This window comes from Pristis pectinata, chromosome X (assembly GCF_009764475.1).
Source record: "Pristis pectinata isolate sPriPec2 chromosome X, sPriPec2.1.pri, whole genome shotgun sequence".
Lineage (NCBI taxonomy): Eukaryota > Metazoa > Chordata > Chondrichthyes > Rhinopristiformes > Pristidae > Pristis > Pristis pectinata.
The window spans coordinates 5,990,968-6,016,278 of NC_067450.1; the positions used below are offsets into that span (position 1 = coordinate 5,990,968).

The window sequence follows — 25,311 nt, forward strand, 5'->3', positions numbered from 1 at the left end:
AACTCCATAGACTTGATAGTTGCTACTTACTGCTCAGTCCAAAAAACATGCAATGCCCTTTACATCAGAATGGGCAGAATTTATTCAAAATTTGGCTTGCTGACACACAACTAATTCTCTTCTTAACTTTCCCTCTCCTCCTCCTCCATTTGCCTCACACCCTCCTGATCTCCTATCAGCGTTCAGCCTCAATGCTATGTGTGCAGCTGAGTCCCAATTTGTACAACTCATTTCTAAATATATTATTTTCATGTATGCATACATGTGCAGAACAGATTTAGGAAATAAAGCCATAGAGCGAGCTGTACCAACTGTATTCAAACTGGAGTGGGACTGTGGAAAGGCAGCTTCACAGAATTGAAGTATGACAAGAGGACAGCATTGGCAACCATATTAACTGCACAAAGTGCTTTAAGGTGGGAGGGGGCAAGTTTAAAGATTTGCGAGGCAATTTAAAAATAAAACTGAGTGGTAGGTTTCTGGAACATGCTGTCAGAGGAGGTGGTAGAAGATACGACAGCAACATTTAGACACACACCAACAGGCAGGGAATAGAGGAATATGGACCACGTGGAGGCAGAAGGGATTAGTTTAAATTAGCATCATGCTAATTAGCAGACATGGTGGGCTGAAAGGCCTGTTCCTGTGCTGTACTGTTCTATGTTGACTCTCAAACATGTATGATTTAGTTAAGGGTCATTCCTTTGAAAGAAGGGAAATATACCCAAAGGAGCCATCCGCGAAGATTTCAGGCAGATTGGATTGCTAAACATTTAGAAAACAAGAGAATGGGAAGTGAATTTTATAGGAAAAGATGCATTTCATTAGGTGTGGGTGGGGAATGGAGAAGGATAAGGAATAAAACATGCAGGATGATGGACATTGACAGAAGGGTGCAAGGGAAACCTTGGGTAGGAAGAGCACGGGTTGTGCAGGTCAATAAGTTCTACCCATTCTCAAGTAAAAGGCATGGTACATTTGTATTACTCCTTTATGGAGACATACCAGTGGACTGAGCAGCAAATATTAACCATCTGTGGGATTTTGATTTTCTCCATGGCTTTAAAGCAGCAGAAAATGCATAGTGATGAATAAAAAGTGGTGAAATGTTGTCAGCTGTGATTTAAATTGTAGCACTCTTATCTCTGGATTAGAAGATTGTGGGTTCAAATCCCTGGCAAGAGACTAGCACAGAAATCTAAGCAACACTTCAGTGCAGTACTGAGGCAAACCTGCACTGTTGGCAGTGTCATCTTTCGAATGAGATATTGAAACCAAGGTCCTGACTGTGGCATTATTTCAAAGGGCAGGGTGATTTGTTCTTTAACTATCACGAAAATCAACCATGTGGTCATTATCACATTGCTGTTTATGAGAATTTGCTGTGTGCAAACTGGCTGTTAAGTTTCCAACATTAGTGACAACACAGCGAAAAATGTCAAGTACTCTGAGCTGTTCCAAGGTCATAAAAAACATACAGTTCTGCAAGTACAGTATAGCCAAACATTATTCACACACAAAAGGGAATGACAACCAATAGGTTTAGTTGATCAAAAATAAGGCTGGTGTGAAGCTCTGTCAATAACCTTCTTACAAATATATTTACACATTTTTCTTGGAAAAAAATGGTTATATGAACTAATCAGAGCAAAAGATGCCCCTGCCATGAAATATTTTAACACTGACAGCTGATTTCACAATTAAATGCTCCCAGAGTGATGCGCTGCCTTCCACTATGCACTCGCTCCAAATTTGGTGTCTCAATACGGTCTTGGAACAGGATTATCAATTTCCATTGAATTGTGCACAATGGGGCTGTGTTTAGCAGGAATCTCACACCAGACAACACCCCCACCACCACCCCACCCCCCCCCCCCCACCTCAAGTAGGGGTAGAAAGGGGAACCATTCTGCAGTTGGACAGACTGGATTTAAGCCCAGCACAGCAGCCTATTGACCAGTTGCATTAGCCTGTGAAGGCATTAAAACGTTTATCTGATGAACTCACTGTCCCCAAATGAATCCTCCATCCTTCTTGACGGATAATCATCGTTGGTATTAGTTGCTGGACGAGCCCTCCAGTCAGACTCCATCTCAGCATCACGAATTCTGTCCCGCTCTCCTCCCCTGCCCGACTCCCTTTCTGAGTTGAATGCAGAGATGGAAAACAAAGCCCGTCAGTAACTCTCAGGATAGAACTTTATCAACATTTTATATTCACTGATCCAGTGAGCCATGAAGTACAAGCATTTCTAGGTCAGTCTTTAGTTCACTGGCCAAAGTCAAAGGAAAAGTACATTATCCAGGCTAGTTACTAAGTTCAATTAGAGATTCCTCAAAGCTGGTTTTCAGAGTCTCATTACTTCCAAACAATTTTAGTTCAAAAGACTATGAAATATAAAATGCTCACATTGTGATCTGCTCTGTAGAAATACTGGGAAAAATATAAAATCAAAGTCAACAGTAGTTTTAGATAGTTTTTTTTAGGGGGAGGAAATTAAAGCAAATTTACTTCAAAATCTCAACAGAAAACACATGGTGTTGCATGAAAAAGAGCGAAAAAAAATCACTACATATCTCCACCTGAAGGCTGGTTAAATCCTGCTTTTCACTTGAACTACCAATTATAAGATTAAAAACTCGTGTAGGTACTTGCAACCATTTATACAAGTCATGACATATTCTCCTCCAGAACATCCAAGGGTAGCAAGCTGTTACAATACAAAAACCACACCTTTTTCCTGAGCTTGATCAGCAATATCCACCCTGATTCTTCGGTTCTGCAACATCTAAAGCAAGAATGAAAATAGTATGCAGCTTGAGACTAGAACTATTGTAAAGCACATCAAATATGCACAGAGCTAGCAATCTTGGACAATTCAAGAATCATTTTGAAAAGGCCAATTACATTGGGAAAAACTCATTTTTTGGGGGGGGGGGGGTGAAGTAAGGGTAAAATACATTTGTGAAAGGAGATTACATCTTGGACAATGAAGTTGGGATGGGAGAGATAAAGGAGGACAGGTGAAATCTGCATTGCAAACCCCTGGGAGGTATTAAGTTGTCCACAGATATTACATCCATAAGAATCAAGGCACAGAGCATTGTACTGAATAATACAATCACAGCATCAAGAGGCATAGAAAGTACTATGAGAAAAAGAGACTGGGAGTTGCCAGATATTTGCTCTTACAGGCATCAACATGAAGAATATGACCAAGTGAGAAGTTTCTGAAAATGAAAGAAAACTGCAGGAATGAGTAGAATGGAAGCCTCAGACTAAATCTAAATGTTAAAATCCATCTCAGGATTGCATACCATGATAGGAGCTGGCCAATTTGGGAGTAACATGACTAGAAAAGGGAATTTCTGTTTCCTACTATAAACAGAACAAGTTCTCTGGTAGAGAATGTCATGCAGGTCTCAACCGAGGCAAGGGTTGGACTTATGGATGACAAGACACATGACTCAGATTAACTTCATACACGAAAAACAGCCAGTGGAAACAGTCTTATCCTTGCCTTTATCTGTACAGAAATTATTAGAATTGGGAGCATCAACAAGGATTAATATCAATGTTCATTAAAAAAACTGCCAAAGGAACTATTGCTCAGCTAGTCGTCAGTGTAGTGGACAAAGTACTGGAAGGTATGCCGAAACACCAATATAGGTGTGCGTCATCATGGATTTATTGGAATTCCAAAGATATGAAGGACCTTTCATTTCCAGCAGTGGACATTGAGAGGCTGATGTATTCTGATTTGAGCAAGCAATTAGTCCACAAGGTAGAAAGAAATGGATTTCAGAGAAAAGCTTTTGAGGTGAAATGAAAATTGGCCAAGTTCAAGAAATCGAAGGGCGATTCTTAATGGAGTTGGGTTGATGTGTTGAGATGCCACACAAACTAAAATAAAGCCACTGTTACCTGGAGAATGAGTAGCTTGGAGTTGGCATTAAAAAGGTTTACTGGTGCTAAAATACTGACACCATACACATCAGGTGCAACATCGTGCATTCCAAAACATCTTCAATACAAGCAATGACTGGATCAAGAAATTTAGAAAATTATAATTCTGAAAACTACATTTAGAATCTTCCAAAAGTTATTTTCTGGATTTAAAAAAAATTAAATATCACATCCTGGTATTTTAACAAAAACATTACATGTTAAAATATTGAATACATTTACTGTACCTCTTCATTGAGACTCAAAGCATTCATCAGTGATTCCACATCATCAAACTCAGCATAACCAAATCCCTTCAATCTGTCCTGGTTGGTGGACTCTCTCGGCAAACGTACAGCGCTGATCTTTAAGCCAAAGACATCAGAGCAAATTATACATTCATCTTACTATACACAATTCCATGCAGTTCAGACTAGACAGAGGACTTTTCATTGAGTTTATCAAACGATACTTCTTCCTCCCTTCCCCTGAAATTGTGCTCTCTCCAGGGATTGGGTCAAAGACCAACAACTTCCCTCTGGTATCACACCAAAATTGACACACTGCGCATAAACTTCAAACACCAAGATGCCTGTAAGGGGTATTTATGCCATGGCAATCCTGGCACCACTCACACGCTTCCAGATATTTATGCCACTGACTTGGGCACAAGTTGATAGCTCTTATGTAGACCAGAGGTATGCTTGCTGTACATCAAGCTGCTATCCACTGCTTTATACAGGCAACCCCCACTATACAGCCGTTTGGATAATGGAACATCACCCTTACAGAATCACAAATTACTCTGGGTAGGTGCAATAAAATTTGCTCTCAGAATTTGTGATAAAAAGGTAAAATACAAAATTTAATGTTTTACCCCCACCTCCTCGCATTTCTTGACACTTGTGGATGACATGGCTTCGCGTTACAGAAAACTGCAAGACATAGCATTTTCAAGGAATGCAACCACCCCATAGAGAGAGAGAGAGAGTGTGTGTGTGTGTGTGTGTGTGTGTGTGTGTGTGTGTGTGTGTGTGTGTGTGTGTGTGTGTGTCATTTGTGATGTTGAGTTATCATCACCTTGTACCGTCCATTTCATCATGTAATCCTTCCCATTTTCTACCTGCTCACATACCTTTTTGTTCTCTTCTATCCTTCTCTTCATTTTTAATCTTGTTTACCATAAGCCTTGCATTGGAAATGGGGGGGAAAGTTATCGGCCCAAAACATTGTTTCTCTCTGGAAATGCTACCTGACTCGAGTTATTCCAAAAATGTTTTATTTTTATTTTGCTAGAGATCTTTTCATCATGAAGGAAAGTTTAACCCATTGGATACAAAAATCAGACTGGAAAGATGAAATGACAATCAGCTAATTGTACTGTTTGTCTCAGAATCTCAGCATCCACAAAAATAAAAGTCTTCCCCAAATGTTTCCTCCATAATCAAGGAATTCACTTCAAAAGTGAAATTACTGAGAGGCAAATGTTAAAATTTCCAAAAGGTATGACTATCAAACATTTAGCATAATATTTCTGCACCATTTTACTTCGTTCAATTATGCATATTTGATACATTACTGGTAAATATTTTGGATTTTTACATCATTTTATTTCCCCAAAAGTAACGTCTCAGTACCAAGCTGCTGTAAAACTGTCAATTCTTCATGAACCAATAAACCTCACTACCCCATAACTCAATGGATAACCTGCAATCTTTGTAAAGGGTTAAAATCTTACACTTTCAATAGTAAAAGCCAAGTCTATCAACTACTTCACAAAGCAATGAGGCCAGAGAGCAGTAACCTCCAATTTATAACAACAGTATGGTCTTCAGTAAATTTCCCATTGCTCTCATTTACTCACGTTCATTCCATGGAAGAACTTGCGGATGGACTCCTCAGATACATCATAAGGCAAATTGCCTAGAAAAGCTGTGTATGGTGGCTGCTTAGGAATACGGTTCATATCAATATCTGGTGCTCGAGCTGCTCGAGGTGCTGTTGGCAGTAATGCCCTGTTAATGGCAGGCTTGTAAACATCGTCATCAATACCAGGCCAAGCAGTGGAAACTATCAAAAAGAGCAACAGAAACATTTGATTGAACACATTCCTCCAAAAATACATTTTTAAAGTGGGCTGCACATGGAATATTTCTGAGATTACAATTTTTCAGGATTAAAATGCACATGTAGCTCAACACCCCAGGTTCAGATGGAAGAGATGCAGTGGGGAAGATGGAGGCAATGGTGGTCACAATGAAGAAAGGTTAAAAATCACCATAGAAACCTGTGGAACAACAAAGCTGATTAAAGAGACACAGCAAATAGCTTTTGTTGTTAGCTTTCCTGGCCAAGAATTATATAACAATTTCAAATAGTAATTGTTTTATTTTTAAAAAGTCACTCCACCTCGTTCTTTTGAAAGAAGATGGCCAGTGATTTGCCAATTGGATATTTCTTAACATTAATGGATCAAAGTTCTGGAGTTCTCACATATTATTTTCATTTTGATCATTATATACAAAGCCAATTAGATTAAGGATCAATTTTCCAGGCTGCAGCAATCAAATAATTAAGGACGAGTACCTCCTACAATCACACTCCAACATCAGCTATGACCACACACAGTGAAAGTGTACACAATACATTACAAATCATAACCCTTTCCAACAATCACTCCTTTAAAACTGGACCACAGATGTGAAACAAGATATTATTGGTTTGTCAACTCCACCTATCCTTGAAGACTATATGGCACTGCTGTTCAACATCCCTAGTTCTTAAACATGAGACTAATTCGTTCAACTATTGTCAAATAAAAAAATCTACAAAAGAATTTGATTTAGGTGGCAGAGTTTAACGGAAGCCAACTGCTTGTCCAGCTGGGACCATTAAGTTATTTGCTTACAGGGGTATCCAGAAGCAACCTTTAAAACCCCATTATGTAGTTTGGCTGGTCAATCACGTGCCATTGAGAATGTCACATCTCCATTATAAAAAGTATCTGAGATAAACAAAGGATGTGGCTCCAATACTCCACCAACAGACTTGTCATTTTGGAATCAACAACCCGAAGGCACACTGGTTTCCTCTACTGCACTGCACACCAAGGAATTACTTTGGCAAGTCAATGACAAGTGTAGGCTTAAGCCTTGAAAAGTAATTATCAAGCATCAGGGATTCTTTGGTTGCTTGGTAGGCACACTACATGTGCAAATGTACTGCCACTATCCTTAAAAAAATTCAAGGTTATGGGCACTTCAACAAGCCAGATGTTTATTGTCCATCCCTAATTGCTCTCAAGGTGGTGACATGGTGCCTTCTTGAATTGTAGTCCATGTGCTGAAGATCTGCCCACAGTACTGCGAGACCCTACTGATCACATGCCACACTCAAACTGCGTCTCTAAATTGAAAAGCAAAAAATGCAGTTGCTGAAAATAAAGATAGAGAATTCTCAAAATATTCAGGGGAGGCAGCATCTGTGGAGAGAGAAAAACAGCTAACATTTCAGTTTGTTGACCTGTCAGCTGAGAAAACTTAAGCACATTTGATGTCCATGTAGCAGAGCAGAGCAGGCAGTGGAACAAAGAATGCATCTCTTCCAATTCAGAATAACCAATGGGATTAAAATAACTCAAATCCAGATTACACAGAAACAAATTTATTTATACTGTAATCTTGACCAAGTCCATTAAATCTTTGTATACTCAAAATGATTTTCTCTTTCAAACCAGTCTCTGGGTATTTAAGACATTTTAAAATAAACATTCAACAGCACCTTATATTTTTGCCCAACTACTTGGTTTGAGTCCCGTTCATATCTAAACAACTCAAGCACCATGCCTCATCCAACATTTAGCAATGCCAAGCAAGCTGCCGAATATTGGCCTGTTCAAATTACAGCCAAGAAGATGAATGGGTCTACGTAACTTTTGGAAAAAAGCTGTTGACAAATTGCTTCAATATTTTGACTAATACCCAGAAAGGGAATCACTTGAACATTCTTTTCAAATGTTTTCAATTCACATGCATGTACAACCACAAGCAAAACATATTTTGAACAATTCTCCAGGTTCAACCAAGCACACCTCCAAAACTGAAGTAGATACACCTAGGTCTCTACTGTGCTGGAAAATGCATAAACTGCATCATCTGATCCTCCATGCTTCCTTTACCAAAAGCAGACCGTCTCTGCTCAAGACCAATGGGCAAGCTGAGAATAGGTTACTATTCAAGGAACATGTAGATAATATGCCCATAACGTTTCACTCAGGAAGAAGTTGCATAAACAAAATAATGCCTTTTTGTTTTACCGTCTCTGATTAATTCTTTGGTGGGACGATTTTCACCACACCTTCCATATAGGTGCACAAAAAACTTGCTGACTTTATTTTTTTGTTTTAGAGCTGCTGTGCAATTATCAGCTTGCTTTGCTGATACTTAACTTAGCAGTATGAAACAATAGCCATTTGTGACAAAGTGCTGCATTGACTCCTGAATTGTTTCATCATAATGCTCTTACAACAGCCAATTTTCCTGGTTTGCCTGCATCAAACTTTCAATTTGCAATTTTTATCCCTTTATTCATGAATTTATTAAATATTTAAGCAAACGTGGAGGAATAAAGTGAATGCTTTGAATGATAGCTTATTCCATTCACCAGACTGATTCCTGGCATGGGGAATTAAGGAGACTGGGCCTATACTCTGGAGTTGGTTTATTATTGTCACTTGTACCGAGGTACAGTGAAAAGCTTGTCTTGCATACCGATCGTACAGGTCAATTACACAGTGCATTGAGGCAGTACAAGGTGAAACAAAATGTAGAGTAAAGTGTCATAGCTACAGAGAAAGTGCAGTGCAAGTAGACAATAAAGGTGCAAGGTCATAACGAGGTAGATTGTGAGGTCAAAAGTCCATCGTATCGTACTAGGGGACTGTTCAATAGTCTTATAACAGCAGGATAGAAGCTGTCCTTGAGCCTGGCGATACAAAAGCCTAAAAAGCACGCATCTTCTGCCTGATGGGAGAGGGAAGAAGAGAGAATGTCCAGGGTGGATGGGGTCTTTGATTATGTTGGCTGCTTTATCGAAACAGCGAGAAGTATAGACAGAGTCCATGGAGGGCAGGCTGGTTTCCATGATGTGCTGAGCTGTGTCCACAACTCTCTGCAGTTTCTCGCAGTCCTGGGCAAAGCAGTTGCCATACCAAGCCGTGACACATCCGGATAGGATGCTTTCTATGGTGTATCGATAAAAACTAGTGAGGGTCAAAGGGGACATGCCAAATTTCTTTAGCCTCCTAAGGAAGTAGAGGAGCTGGTATACTTTCTTAACAAGAGGCAATTTCATCAAAATGTACAAAATTCTTCAGCAACTTGACCAGGTAGATGAGGAATGAAGTTTCCCCTCGCTGGGTTGGCCATTAATGACAGATGAGAAGAAATTTCTTCAACAGAGGGCAGTGAATCTTTGGGATTCTCTACCCAAGGCAGCTGTGGAAGCTCAGCTGCTAAGTATGATGAAGGCAAAGCAACAGATTCTTGGATATTAAGGGAATTGAGGGCTATGGAGTTGGTGCAGGAAGCTGGTGCTGAGGTAAAAGGTCCGCAATGATCTTAGTGAATAGTGGAGGCGGCACAAGTGGCTGAATAGTCTACTTCTGCTTCTACTACTTATATTCCAGGGCAGAGAAACACCTGCTAAAGGTAAACAAGCTTTCATTTCTCAGACTATCAAAACCTTTAAAATGTCAAGAACACAAGTTGGCTGGGCTCCGCTTTTCAGCTTCTAAATTAATCCAGAAATGACAGAGAACACCCAAGTCCCACATGCACACCACTGACTGATGCAACTCTAAGCTAGTTGTGCTCATCTGGAATAATGTATCTGGCATTTATGGGGTTAAAAGCAAAGTGAACTGACAATGAACTAGACTGATTGAATATGCATTAATTTCTGGGAATTCTTTGACCATCTGCCCGTGTTTATTGCTCATGCTGGTTTTCCCAGTTTGAGAGATAGGACCCTTGTTGCAATTGCCTCCAGTTATGTGCCAACTAATTAGAAAGAAATTCCAGGTATGAACATACAAAATAGGTAAAACATATTAACTTGCTACTTCCACTTAAGCTAATGAAATGCAGAAAGGCTGCACATCATGTTAAGCAGTGTTTGGAGTGAAATAAGATCCCTAGCATAATTAGTATTTTTAATTAATGGGAGTAACCAAGGAGCTTAATTTAAGGGTAATTCTTGGCAGGAGAGGTCAGGTCCATTGGATGCTCCACCTGTGCAATGTGGGATGTCAGGGAGACCTGTAGGTCCATGGCAACTGTGTGTGCATGAAGTGTATCCAGCTGCAGCTAATGGCTAACCATGTCAGAGCTGGAGCTGTGGATGGATTCACCGTGGAGCATCCCTAATGCTGAAAAGTAGATGGATAGTTCTTCCACCACATGCCGCCTTCTGTTACACAGACATCAATACAGGTGGTGGGGTAGCGTTGTTAGTAAGTACAGATGTGAGAGGTGATCTAAGCTCAGAAGATGAGTCCATTTGTGTGAAGGTTGAATACAGCAAGGTAAAGATGGCACTGGTAGTACAGTACAGACCCCCAAGCAGTAGCCAACTGTAAGAAAAGGGTATAAGAACAAATAACAGGGGTGTGTAAAACAGCAGTGCAATAATTATGCAGACTTTAATATTCCTGTTGATTGAGTTCATTAAGTTGGAAAGGGTAGCTACGAGAATCCACAGTGCATTTGGGATTGTTTCTAAGAGCAGTATGTCACGAAGCCAACCAGGGAACAGGCCATCCTGTATCTGGTAATGCGTAATGAAGTTAATAAATGATCCTAAGAGTAAAAGATCCCCTTGGAAGCAGTGATCATAGTATAATATTTTGTATTCCGTTTGAGTCAGCAGCAACCGTGTTTAACTTGTATAAAGGGAATTAGAATGGAATGAGGACAGAGCTGGATAAAGTGGACTGGGTCAATAGATTAGCAGGAAAGATGCTAGGCAAAGCAGTGGCAGATATTTAAGGAGATAGTTCATGACAGCCAGCAAAAATGTATCCCAGTAAAGAGGAAAGATTCCAAGGGAACCATGGCTAACCAAGGAAGTGAAGGGGTATTAAAATGAAAGAAAACTTTTGCTTAAAGTTGGTGGTAGACCCAATTCTAAATTCAGAACCTAGCAAAGGAGGACAAAAAAAGATGAGGGAAAATAAATTGCGACGACAAACCAATAAGGAATATAAAGAGAGACAATGAGCTTCCCGAATATACAAAGACCAATGTCCAGGTGAACACTGCCCCCCACTACCCCACCTCAGAGAACAAGGCTGGGGAAAGCGTTATGGGGAACAAGTGACAGAGTCAACAGATATTTTGCAGCAGTTTATGGTAGGAGATATTATGAATCTTGATACCGAATAAAGTTGAAGGAATGAAATACCATCACTAGAGAATTGGTATCAGGCAAACTAATGGGATAAACACTGACAAGACCCCTGGCCTAGATGACCTGCACCCTAGGATCCTGAAAGAAATGGCTACCGAGGTAATAGATGCATTAGTTATAAATTCCAAAAATCCTTAGAGCTGCAGAACTGCCAGAGGATTAGAAAACCATTAATGCAACAACCCTGTTCAAAAAAGACAAAAAGCCAGTAACTAAAGGCTGAATAGCCCAACATCTATTTTTGGAAAAATGTTAATAGCAGTTCATTTGGAAGGTCATAATCTAGTCTAGCAGAGTCAGCATGGCTTCATGAAGGGAAAATTGAGTCTGACAAATTTCAAGGATTTTTTTTTTGAGGACATCTCAACCAGAGTAGACAGAGGTGAATAATATTTAGATGTTTAATAAGGTATCATAAAAAGGTTACATCACAAGAGCCCATGGTTGCAGAAGTAACATATTAAAGCACGGCCAACTAGCAAGCAGCAGCAAGTTGGGATAAGGGGGTCACTTCTATACTGGCAACATGTGACCAGTATTAATATGTATTAATTACTTGAAGGAAATGAGTGTACAGTAGCCAAATTTGCAGATGATAAAAACTGGTGGGAAAGCAAGCTGTAAAAAATTTAGAGATGCATTGATAGGTAGAGTGGGCAAAAAGTTGGCCAAGATGGAGGCATTGTGGACAGTGAGGAAGGCTTTCAAAGCTTGCAGAGGGATCTGGACCAACTGGAAAAATGGGCCAGAAAATGGCAGATGGAATTTAAAGCAGACAAGTGTGGGGTGTTGCATTTTGGAAGGACAAATCAAGGTAGGACGTACACAGTAAATGGTAGGGCACTGAGGAGTGCGAAGGAACAAAGGGATCTGGGAGTTCAGATACATAATTCCCTGAAAATAGACAGGATTGTAAAGGCAGCTTTTGGCATCCTGGCATTTATAAATCAAAGTATTGAGTATAGGAGTTGGGATGTTATGGTGAGGTTGTATAAGACATTGGTGAGGCCAAATTTGGAGTATTGTGTGCAGTTCTGGTCACCTAACTATAGGAAGGATATTTGTAAGATTGAAAGAGTGCAGAGGAGATTTACTAGAATGTTGCCGGGTCTTCAGGAGTTGAGTTACAGGGAAAGATCAAACAGGTTAGGACTTTATTCCTTGGAGCATAGAAGAATGAAGGGAGATTTGATAGAGGTTTACAAAATTATGAGGGGTACAGACAGAGTGATTGCGAGTAGGCTCTTTCCACCTAGATTAGGAGAGATAAGTACGAGAGGACGTGGCTTTAGGGTGAAGGAGGAAAGGTCTAGGGGGAACTTCTTCACTCAGAGTGGTGGGAGTGTGGAACGGGCTGCCATCTGATGTGGTAAATGTAGGCTCACTCTTAAGTTTTAAGAATAAATTGGATAGATACATGGACGGGAGAGGTCTGAACGGTTATGGACTGGGTGCAGATAAATGGGACTAGCGGAATAAAGTTTCGGTACAGACTAGAAGGGCCAAATGGCCTGTTTTCTGTGCTGTAGTGTTCTATGGTTTTAAGTATAACGTGGGAAAATATGAAGTTGTTCGTTTTAGGAAAAAAAAGTATTACTTAAAGGGTCAAACATTGTAGAAAGCTGAAACACAAAGCTAGCACACAAGTGCAGCTAATAGGGACGGTTAATGGAAAGTTGGTATTCCTTTCAAGTGGGTTAGAGTATAGGGAAGTCTTGCAACAAGGCACTAGTGAGATCACATCAAGTTCTGTGAACTACCTTGGTTCCTAATGTAAGGAAAGATATGATTTCATTAGAAACAGTCCAGAGAAAGCTCACCAAGATGCTCCCAGGCATGGTGGGGTTGTACTTTGAGGAAAGATTAAGCAAGTTCGGACTCTATTCAATGGAGATTAGAATGAGAGGTGATCTTATTGAAAGATCCAAGATCCCAAGGGTACTAGACATGCAGGGAATAGATAAGGTGAATGGTTACAGTCTTTTTCCCCCCAAGGGAGTCTAAAACTAGAGGGCATAGATTTGTAAGAGGGGAAAGATTTAAAAGGGACCTGAGAGGAAACTGTTTCCACAGAGGGTGGTGTGTATATGGAAAGAGCTGCCCGAGGAAGTGGTAGAGGTGGGTACAATTACAATGTTTAAAAGACATTTAGACAGGTAAATGCAGTTCTGTTAACCTGCATAGGTCCTATCACCAGGACACCATGTAGAAAATGCTACAATCTAAACTGTAGAGACTCAACATCATCTTGCAAGAGTGACCTACAGCTCTGAAGCAAAAAGGCATGAAACTCCAAAAACATAGCACTCACATTTAGAAAGGCCATGTTGGTAGTGTACTCGAGGTGCTGTGGACCGCAGAGCTGCAGCCAGCAAACGATCAATTGAATAAAGCCACAGGGTTTCAAGTATTGTATATTATACCCAAAAAATTTTTAAATTTTCAACAAATGCACTTACCTTCATTATCCAATTCATCTGTCTCATCTGCCCAACTTACTGGCTTTGAGGGAATGTAGACTGGGGTATTCCCTCCCCCATCCTCTGCCAGAAAGTCAGTTAGGGTAAGAGTCTTTCCCTTTTTCTGCTTCTTCTTCCCTAGAAATGGGAGACAGAATTACAAAAGATTTGAAAACTTACTTACAACATTAATGTTCTGCACTAAGGAAACATTGTTTACCTGTTGAGAGTACCTGGGCTGACATTTTGATGGCTACAAGTGTTTCCCTCTCATCTCACACCTTGCACCTCCCACTGCTCTGCCCTCTCCAAAAAAAAAGCTGGATATACACACATTTTATAGCTCCAGGTTCACATAAATATAATATCTCAATCCTTAAGAACTGCTATTTAGATAAATAAGTTGATAGTTATTCCCTTGAAAAATCACCTTCCTCTGCTAACAAGGTTAAATTGTCAGGGAGGATTTTTTTGATACAGAGCTCATGTACCACTACAAAGACAAAAGGCAGAACCAGAGAAGGTGGCAAATCAAACAGCCTCCATTAGTAAAGGCAATCATGAAAAATAACCAAAAGGCAAAAAGACAGCTCAAACATAATGTTTGCAGTCAATTTCAGAAATCGCCCATCAATACAGAAGCTCAAGGGCTGGGGAAACAGCAAAACCAGAAAACTAATGAAAAGTGTTGTCCCCAGCATCACAAAATTGCTCACATTCCCAAGATCAGTTTATGACTAACCACATTACAATTGTTAGACCTTGTGATGTTAATGTGACAGCCAAAACCAAATATATTGCGTATTTAATGGCAATGTTGTTCTCCTTATAAAACAGTACATGAAGATCCCTGCATACACATGCAAGGACAGACACAAATTGTGATCACTGCTTTCAATGGTAGGCAATATATAATCCTATTCCTGTTTCCTTCTGGGGTATATATTTTAAAAAAATCACCACTCTACAGGAATACACATGGAGATTATTTAAAAATCTTGCAAGTGACTTAACTGTTACTGGACAGAGGTTTACAGCCATAGAATTCGGGGAAAATGCATGTGTGAACTGAGATAAGAAAATTACCACACCTTTCCTACCATTGTACAGAAAGTGAGAATCAGTTCCCCACCCACTCGCCATTTCTCAAAAAAAAGCACATCTGCCAGCACTATCAGTTTAAACCAGGCTTCTAAAGATGAAGTAACTTCAATGTAAAGCCACCATGAAAGTAAAAAGACCCAAGTCAGAGAGATCCAACAATGAAAACTTGGCACAGTATACGAGTCCACAGGGCACACATGTACAGCTCTCTGCTTTGGTGGACTCCCACACTAGAGAAATGGCGAATTGTTGATGCATGCTGCAAGGTCATTTTCCTCTTCTGAGCACCAGCAGACCCACTGCAACTTGCTCAAGCAACATGCTTTAGACAGTAAGTACCATCAGACTAGCTTTGGGTGCTTGGCCTTCCTTCTAAGTTGAAGAATTTTGCACTCCTATTGTATGTTCTTCCAAAAATCACAATGCCTTGCTGTCATACAAACCTCTGGCAGGAAAACAATGCCAGATGTGACAGTTAGGAGTCCAATTTCATGTCAATATACAGGTAATCATAAATAAATAAAGAACAAAACTTTAATGAAAATCAAGAGAGAATTAATTTCAGCCATCAAGGTCAGATTTAACTCGCTTACTCGCAAACTTCACATCAAGTGAAAGGTCACAAGTGTACCAAGATTAGGAAATGAGCAGGAGATAATAGGAGATTCAAGATTGAGTAAGATTTTCATTTAAAAATAAAGGGCCAGAATGGAAGAATGAACAAACCTGGTCCAAACCAGTTCTGCTGCAAAAAGCAGCTCAAGGCACAAGTAGCTCATGGCACAACTGTGATCAATACTATACATCACAAAATCTTAAGTAGACAGGCAGTCACCTAATTCTAAATAATTAAATTTTAGGCTTACAAACAAATAAACACACATATTTACTTTAATAATGTCACAATCAATACTGTTTTTCAAACGTTTATTAAATAAATGGTCATATCATGCGAACAATAAATAATTGCAGTTCCAAATCATTGAGAAAGTGTTTCAAAGGATGCACAAGATCACTCTTTAGTGAAAGATGACAGTTCAGGTCAGCTGAAACCACCAACCTATATGCAGTTCAAATCAAAACATCACTCATTTTCGTGAACTGCCCACATTATGCATTCTTTTACAGTAATCCAAAACTCAAAATTACAATGCAAGTTAATAGACGGCAAAAAAAAAATCACATTTAGGCTGCAGCGTCCCAGGTGCACAGTCTTCAGTGCTTTACAGTGTGGGAAGCCAGGAGCAGGTTGGAGGAACAACACCTCATACTCCGCCTTGGGAGTCTCCAACCTGACAGCCTCAACATCGATTTCTCTAACTTCTGGTAACCCCACCCCTTCTTTCTCCCACCCCCCCCCCCCCCCCCACTTCTTTGTCTTCCCTCATTCCTGTGGCTCCCTTCCCCCGCCTTGGTGACCTGCCCATCCCCTCTCCTCCATCCTTTATTCCATGGTCCACTGCCCTCTTCTACCAGATTCCTTCTTCTTCAGCACTTGGCCTCTTCTACCTATCATCTCTCAGCTTCTTACACCTTCTCCCCCTCCCCTCCCACCTACGTTCCCCCTCTCACCTGGACTCACCTATCCCCTGCCAGTCTGTGCTCCTCCCCCTCTCCCCACCTTATTCTGGCTTCTGCCCTCTTCCTTTCCAGTCCTGGTGAAGGGTCTTAGCCTGAAACATCGACTGTCCATTTCCTTCCATAGATGCTGCCTGACCTGCTGAGCTCCTCCAGCACTTTTTGTGTATTGCTCCAGATTCCAGCATCTGCAGAATTTCTTGTGTCTGCCAGATAACAAAGTTGTTAGGTCCAGTCCAGTGTCCAGTGACCCTGACAGTGGTGTTTAAAACACAATTTGCCACAAACTGCAAACCAACTCCTGCAGAGTTGCAAATAGGAAAATCTTGTATAGAATTTACTACTGCAGCTTTCTCAAATTTTAAAGTTTCCAATTTCTCTTTTAGTTGACTATTAAACTAGATTTTCTTCCTATTCTTGGATTTTGACAGGACATATTAACTGTGCTCTAATAATCCTAATTGGAATAACACATTCTGCACTAAAGTTCATATAGAGTTCCATATAGACCAAGTAACTAAAGCACAAAATGAATGCCACTCATATTCAGTGAATGATATTCTCATTTGAGTCATAAGGTTGTTGGTTCGAAATGCACTCCACAGACAACATAAAACCCAAGTTGACACTGCAGGGCAACACCAGAGGAGAGCTGCACTATCAAAGGGGACTGCATTTTGGAGGAGATATTAAGCCAATCCCTACATCTGCTCTGTCTCAAATGGATGTTACAGATCCCCATAGCATTATTTCAAACTAGCAGGGGAATTTCCCCCACAGAGCCTTGGCTAATATCTATCCCTTAATAAGCATTAATAAAACAGATGGGGGTCATTATTTAGTTGTTGCAGGAACATGCTGTCTGCAAACTGGCTGCTGCATCATGCTTATTACAACAGTGACTGCACTTCAGTAGGTATTTAATTGGCTGGAAATTGGGACATCCTGAGATCATAAAACATACCATATAAATGAAAGTTTCTTTTTGAAAAAGGACATTAAACCACATATCTGGATTAATTTAATCCTACACTGACCTACATTGGACAACCAAAACCAAACAGCCAAGTTTCAAAATTCTCAACCTCATTTTCAAAATCACTCCCTCACACATCTCCCCTTCTCCATAACCTCCTCCAGGAAACTGCATCTGTTATCCTTGATCTCTTGCACAAACCCAAGTTTCTTTGTCCAACTATTGGCAAATGTGACATAAGCATACAGATCATGAAATCTTGTTACTTCCTTCTCCTCAAAGGCTATACTAATTGGCAGTGCTTTTAACTCCAAATCTCTCACTCTTTGACTTGGTATTTGATTAGATTAGATCTTTTGTAGAGTCCCAAGAACATTTTCCCAATATTGAAGGTGCATTGTATATCCCAGTAAACATTACAATAATCATAATGGCATGTAGCAGTGTTGGTAATATTTTGGGGGTGGGGTGGGGTGGGGCGGCAGGTGGAGAGAAAGGAAGAGAAGTGTATGCTTTGGGAACCCAAGCAGGGCATCACACTTTAGGTTCAATCTATTGATAGCTTTTGTAAAATCTGATGTTAGCTGTTTTTAAAACTTTTCTAAGTGCACATCCTACATCTTAAAGCTTCAATTTTAGTAAGTGGTAAATTATTAGATGAGGAAAGAGGTTGTGAGTAGCCATGAAGTATTGTAAAGTTCTGCTGTTTTACAAGTACATATAGCCACAGCCTACAGTAATTGACTATTATCTCCTTCCTTGTAATTATCAGTTACACAACATAATTTATTAAGAAGTTATGGCTTGCTTTCTAATTTTCAGGTAGTCTTGTAGAAAGTGACCACCTTGCAGTTTTACCCCGAGGGCTCCTCAAATGCTTGTAAATTTGGAGATTCTGCTAGAATAAGCACTCGTGGTATAAAAGGGCATGTTACAATAGGAATTAAACTGAACCTGCGTTATTATGTAGATTTCTGAAGAGGTTTTATTGGTTGGAAGAATTAACATCACTCCAGATACAAAACCCACCATCTGCAACATGCTGCCAAAGAAATACTTTTCTAATAGTTAAAAATAACAAACGTTTTGGGAGTCTTGAATCTTAACAGAACAACCAACCATCCTGCTACCAAAATGCCATCACAGAATGGATTCTCAGCACAAATTTATTGAACAACGTTATCTGCTTGTGGTTTAGTCAGGCAAGGTTCCTCAGTTCAACACAAGGCTCTTTGAAACAGTAACATTAAGAAATAAGTACCAAATATATTTATAAAGTTTTAGCATTTGAATTTGTATTACAAGTGAATGCTTTCAACATATCTTTGGGTTCTCTCAAAATAATCATCTGGATTTAATAGTAGCTACTTCCTGATTTCATCAATTCTCACTAATAGAACATTCTCCATTGTATACCGATTTCTACTGTACTGAACATAATGGTGAAATGGAAACAAAATATCTCAATCCACTTCACTGATAACTACAGTTCAATAGTCACCTACTTTAGTCATTTTGATGTGTTTGAAAATTAAAGGAACATGTCACAAAGGACAATTTTTCAAAATAACTGAAGAACTGTGCAATAAACACATGGCAAAAAAAGAAACAGGATCTCTCCATGCTAAAAATAATTTTAAATTAATACAGCAAGACCAATGAAATTTTTCACACTTCAGACAATGCATTTGAAAGCCAAACATTTCATAGTATGTTTTGGAGGAAGTGGGCATAGAATCATGTCAAAAAAAAACAATAGTTAGGAATGAAAAGTTACAACATGTACAATAGCAAGTGCTGACGGTCAAGCCAACCATAAAGGCTGTAGAAAGTTCAAGGAAGTTAGGTTAATCCAAAGTGATATTGAGAAGACAGCATCATTTTACTGATCAGAGCTGTTCCAATGTTGACACTGGACAAAGGCATAACAGTAAGGCATTTTTAGCATTTTATGCTCTGAAGTGCACTAGTAATAAGTGAACATGTGAATTATGAGTCAGATAGTAAGTCATTTGGCCCCTCAAGCCTGCCATTTAATAAGATCATGACTACATTCTTGTCTACTCGTGGCAATTTTTCACCCTCTTGCTCATCAAGTATCAATTTACCTCTGCTTTAAAAATATTCAAAGACTCTGCTTCCACTGCCCTTTCAGGGAAGGATCACCAGCTGCCGTAACATTCATGACAAACAGGAAATTATGATTTCTTTCTGGTGGACTTCTGGAGAAATCTTACTGTTGAGCTCGCACTCAACTTTAACCCACATTCAAGTTCAGTACCAGGAACCTGAGGCTGTTTCTTTGTATGCACGTTGTTCTTTGTAGCATCTAAGTTTGGCTAGAGGTTGCACTTAAGCTCAATCCTACTATTACATTTATTCTACCAAATTAACAATTTAAAATGTTATAAAAGATAATACAGTGTTGTATACATCAAAAAATTCTCAACTAGAGATATTTTTGGGAGGAGACATTGACAATAGATCAGGGAAGTTTTGTACAATGAGTTCTACTGCAGTGGTCTGATAAAGGTCAGTGATCACTCATTTCATTGTGGTTCCCCACTGTTATGTCACACATCTGTGACATGACAAAGGATAACTTCACAAAATGTCTGCTCCTAGATTAGCTCCAACAAAGAGTAGTTTTAAATCTAAACAACATACCGACAGGGTCAGCCACAGTCATTATGACCACAGTGCTCACAATGTGCTTGTTTCTACAATGGAAAAACAATCAAACTCAGACTGGGCGACTGCTTTGTGGAGCACCCATGTTCAGCTAACAGGGCTGACACCGAGCTTCCTGTTGCCTGCCGGTTCAATTCTCCAGCCCATTCTAATCTGTCTGTGGACTCCTGCACTGACAAAAATTTCTAACCCAGCATGTCATGAGGAACTCTGAAAAGACCATTTAAAACAAGCCCTAAGCTGAAAGGAAACGAAGAAGCTGTTTATTCAAATATTCCTGCAATCCCCATCAAAATGTTGTTGTTGTGCTCATGGACATACATCAAACATTTCTATATCAAACAGCTCATGGATTTACAGACATGATGGCACAATCAAAAAGGGCAACAGCTTAACTGATGAACATATCTATGATAATATTAAAATTGAAAATTTCTGTATGTTTAAGCAGTAATTCTAAAAAATTTCCACTGATAATTCTTGGTCACCTGGAACTTGCTGTTTTAAATCTAAAAGCCAGAGTTGTAAGGAAAGTTGGGAGGGTTGTAAGGCAGGAGGAAATAGAAGGCTTTGGACCCAAATATGAGATTTAAAATAAACACATTGCACACTGGGAGCCAATATAGGTGAGCAAGCACAAGGTTGAGGGGCGAATGATGCAAGATAGGGTTTGGACTGCAGAATTTTTGATGACCTCAAATTTGTAGAGGGAAGAAAATAAATGCTGACAAAGAGCATTGGAATAATAAAATCTCAAAGTGAGAAAGGCATGGTTGAAGCTTTCAGATGAGCTGATGCAGCAGTGAAGACAAATGATACTGCAGAGTTGGAAGTAGATTTCCTTCATGAAAGAGCAGATAGAAGTCTAGAGCTTGGCTCAGGGTCAAACAGGACAGAGGTTGCAGTCTCATTTGGCCAGAGACAGACTAGGGTTATGTTATGTGGAATCAGCGGCTAGGGGAGAGAGTGTGTGGCAGGAGTCAATGCTGGCAGCTTTGGCCTTCCCAATGATTGATTGAAGGAAATTACAATTCTTCTAGACCAGTGGTCAGCCAGCAGGGGGGTTGAATGGTGGCAGTGAGGCTAAGCTGAAGCTTATCAGCAAACACAGAGCCTTGCACTGTGCCTGTGACGTTAAGGGGCAGCATGCAGATTTGAAATAAAAAGGTCAAAGATAAATCTGCAGGGACTCCCAAAGCCCTGCAGAAAGAAGCTATTGCAGAGCCCCACCTGCATCAACCCCTCCTCACCTGGATCCACCTATCACTTGCCAGCTACTCCTCTATACTGGTCATTTCCCCTTTACCCTCTCAGTCCTGATGCAGGGTCTCGACCCAAATTGTGGACTGTCTTTTTGCCTCCACAGATGCCGTCTGACCCGCTGAGTTCTTCCAGCAACTCGTTTTTTTTGTTTGCAGGACATGTAGCGACAGGAGTAGGCTATTCATCCCTTCAAGCCCGATCCGTCATTCAACTTTAGCACATTCAAACTATTATCTTGACTCCATTTACCCACTTTGGTTCTGTCACCCTTAACTTCGACAGGTAACAAAAACCTTTCAACTTTTTTCTTGGAAGTTTTTCCATTGGCATGCTGCCACAGCAGCCTTTTGGAGGAAAAGAGTTCCAGATTTCCACTTAGCTTGACATGAAGTAATGAGCCATAACATAACCATAAAATTTAGGATAAGCTGTTACATGTTACAACCCCTTGTTCTGGACCCTCCTGCCAAAGGAAAGTTTCCATCTATAGTAAAACACCAACAATACACTAATCAACCATTTGCAAATCCTGATGGTTAAGCCCTGACTCATCGGGGCCCCGGTGCAGTTCCTGTCCTCACGCACTGGGGCCCTGGTTCCCACTCTCCCTTGAAACTTACCTGGTTCTGTTTCCCGTGCTGCCTCGAGACTTACCAGGTTCACTGGAAAATTTATTGTGTAACTTCTTTAAAAATAAAGTGAATTAAAAGTGTGTTGGAGTATCAATTGAGGGGTGGGACAGACAAGGGACAGACAAAAAAAAAACCAGTAGTCTGAAAATCTGCTCCTCTGGCAGCACTAAAGTTCTGAATTAACAGAGTTTTACTGTACCTATCAAATCCTTTAAATTACCTTGCACACCTCAAGTGGATCACTATTAAACTTCTCTATTCAAGATGTATAAGAATCTGTGGGATCCAAGCTGATTTAACTCTTCGAGCTTCAATTTTATCCTGGTGATTCTGCATTGCACCATTTCCAAGCCCAATATATCCTGAATCCAGATTAATTCCCTTGGCCTTTTCAATTGTTCTATAACTGTCCATTTTTGTGATATCTGCAGTGGGACCCCCAAAAATTTCTCTGCTCATTAAGTTCTTAGCTTTCCATAGTTTACAAAATACCATGGATTCAGAGTGGATAACATCACACTTGTCACACATAGAGCCCCATCTGCTACCGTTTTTGCCACTAATCAGTACCCTATCAGCACAATTTACAGTGCCACTTAATTACCATCAGAAAACTTGAACATATGCAGCTCTTTATTCCTTTATCCATGTATAAACTAGTGAAAAGTTGAAGTTCTATTTGTGACGTGTCATTTGTGACTTCGCTCAAGGCTATTTGGTGCAGTACATGGGCAAAACCCAAACTGAAAAAGGTTCAAATACACAGGACAGGCACAAGGTGAAAATGTTCAAGGCCTTTGGAGAAGTAAAGCCAGAGGTGGAGCATTAGTTTGCAAGGACAGAACAATTGCAGATGTTTATTTCCAAGGAGAGGTGTGATGATGGCAACTTGGAAGGGGAGGGTGATGGAACAAGGAGAGAAAACTACTTACAAGAATCAATGAGCAGAGAAACTAAAGAGAAGTTGGGTTTACTAAAAATAACCACAGAGCAGAAAGTGAACCTCAGGAACATGACGAACTTGCAAAGCAAATGAAGCGAGAAGAAAAATTAAAGATGCATCCATGGCTAGGACAGGGATAGCTTTATTTGGACAGGCAAGCAATAGATAGTCTCAATCTTTGACGTCACAATTCTTGGCAAGGGTGATGGTGGTAGGGGAAGAAGGCTGGCCAGAGTTGATGAATGATGACCAGTTGTGTCATATAAAGGAACAATAAGCCTGCTCCCTCATTTAATTAAATCAAGGCTGATCTGCACCTCGACTCAATTTACCTGCCAAGTTCCATATCTCTTCAATACTCTTAACCAATAAAGATCTAAAAATCTGCCTTGAGCTCCAATTATCCCAGCATCAAAAAGCTTTCAGAGAAAAAAAAATCTGATTTCTAGAATAAAGATTTGCTAATTACCTCCCTAGAAGGAAAAGGAATTTAATATAATATCCCTTTGTTTGTGGCTACCCTGCCGGCAGAAACAGTTTCAATGTATCTACCGAATATGACCTCTAAGTTTTTAAACTGCTCAATCAGATGACTTGTTAAAGCTTTCAAAAATCAAGGGAATATAAGTTTATTTAAACTGCCCTTAATTTAACATTCCACACCCCACTCAAGCCTATTTCCCTAGGACTCAAGGTAACATTGATTGCAACCATACCACAGCAACAATCAAGGTGGGAGAGAGTAAGGATTCTACTGGGATCGTCAATTTAGATGGGAGGAAATAACCAAGCACTGCAGAAGTGTTGTGCCAGAAGGACAAATTGATCAGACATGACCTTGTCTACGTGTGAGGCAATAGGAATAGAGAAACCAAAGATGGGAAGATGAAGATGGTGCCCATGAACATGGTTTAGATTGACATCACATAATAAATGATCCACTTCAAGTTCTTAAGCTACAGTTGTAATTTTGAGTTGCTGAAACGTAGAACGTGCAGATCTCCAGAATTTCCGTTTTCACGAAATGCGACGCTGTCTGATGGCAGCACAACGCCACTGCTATTGGCAAAAGTTCTGGCAGACGCCACGTACAACGTGACACATTGCAGGCTGCAATGCTGGTTCAGGAGTTTGAAGTGCTGCTGGAAATATGAAGTTTATCTCATGGTCTCCCCATGCCGCGCATGCGCACTCGCCCCCGGGCGGACAGGACTCACCACGCTCAGTGAGCGGGCAAGGCCGCCTCACCACCCCCCACCCCGCCGGCTTACCGCACGCCCGCCCGCTCCCTGCCCCGCCGCCGCCATCACCGCCGCCGCCACCGCCCTCCGCTCATTCACCGCGGGATTCATCAGGCCCACTCCACACGAAGCACGCCCTGCGGCACCAGAAACCGCAACCGATCTGTTTTCTTTCTCCCGCCCCGCTCCGCGCTCACAGCCGCTTACCTGAAGACGCCATGTTGGAGAATGACCAATGACAGGACCCGGATATCGAAGTCACATGACACCCCGCTTCTCGGCAGTTGGGAAATAAATCTTATGGTTCACGTTTTTGTTATTCAAATAAAACAAAAAGAGGGCTCAGTTTTGTTTTCGAAATTATCTTAAATAACATCATATTACAACTGATTAATAAAATCAGGTAACTGGAACTTTTCAACCAGAAACTCTTAGCAGGTTTCTGAAGAGAAGAAGCCAGTCAGTATTTCCAGCTTTTTTTGTTTTTTTTAATGGTCTTTTTTTCCCAGGGTAAGGGAGTCTAAATCGAGAGGGCATAGGTTTAAGCTGACAGGCAAAAGATTTAAAAGGGGCAAGTTTTTTTCCACACAGAGGGTGGTGGGTATATGGAATGAGCTGCCAGAGGAGGTGGTAGAGGTGGGTATAGTTACAGTGGACATGTACATGGAGAGGAAAGGTTCAGAGTGAATTGGGCCAAATGCAGGCAAATAGGACTAGCTCAGGAAGGCACCTTGGTCAGCACGAATGAGTTGGGCCGAAGGGCCTATTTCCGTACTGTATAACTATGACTATGACTGATTTCCAGCTTCTACATTTAAGCTGTCACTTGACACATCTGCAAATTAATACCAAATTTGCCATGATTTCCAAATGTCTAGTCCCCTCCTACTTCTTATTTGCATGCTTGGAGGCAATACAATTTGACCAAATCCTGGTCGAGCTGAATTATTTTCCAGTTAAGCACTGGGGAGACCGAAACCTTTGTCTTTAGCCCCATTTTTATTCAAAGGGT

At 40.4% G+C, this 25,311-nt stretch overlaps 1 protein-coding gene across 4 annotated transcripts in view; it reads right to left on the reverse strand.

Moving 5' to 3' along the window:
* eif4ba (eukaryotic translation initiation factor 4Ba) overlaps positions 1-24,621 on the reverse strand; it is a 38,639-nt gene extending 14,018 nt beyond the window's left edge. For 3 of the 4 annotated variants that reach the window (XM_052009469.1, XM_052009470.1, XM_052009467.1), the window contains exons 1-6: positions 24,507-24,525; positions 13,872-14,009; positions 5,810-6,015; positions 4,194-4,310; positions 2,734-2,788; positions 2,008-2,142 (exon numbers count right to left, since the gene is read on the reverse strand). In XM_052009469.1, the coding sequence (XP_051865429.1) occupies positions 2,008-2,142; positions 2,734-2,788; positions 4,194-4,310; positions 5,810-6,015; positions 13,872-14,009; positions 24,507-24,519 (664 nt within the window). In that variant the 5' untranslated portion in view covers positions 24,520-24,525. Of the gene's footprint in view, positions 1-2,007; positions 2,143-2,733; positions 2,789-4,193; positions 4,311-5,809; positions 6,016-13,871; positions 14,010-24,506 lie in introns of all 4 variants that reach the window. The other variant, XM_052009468.1, reaches the window with a different exon arrangement.
* Between the last annotated feature and the right edge of the window lie 690 nt (positions 24,622-25,311).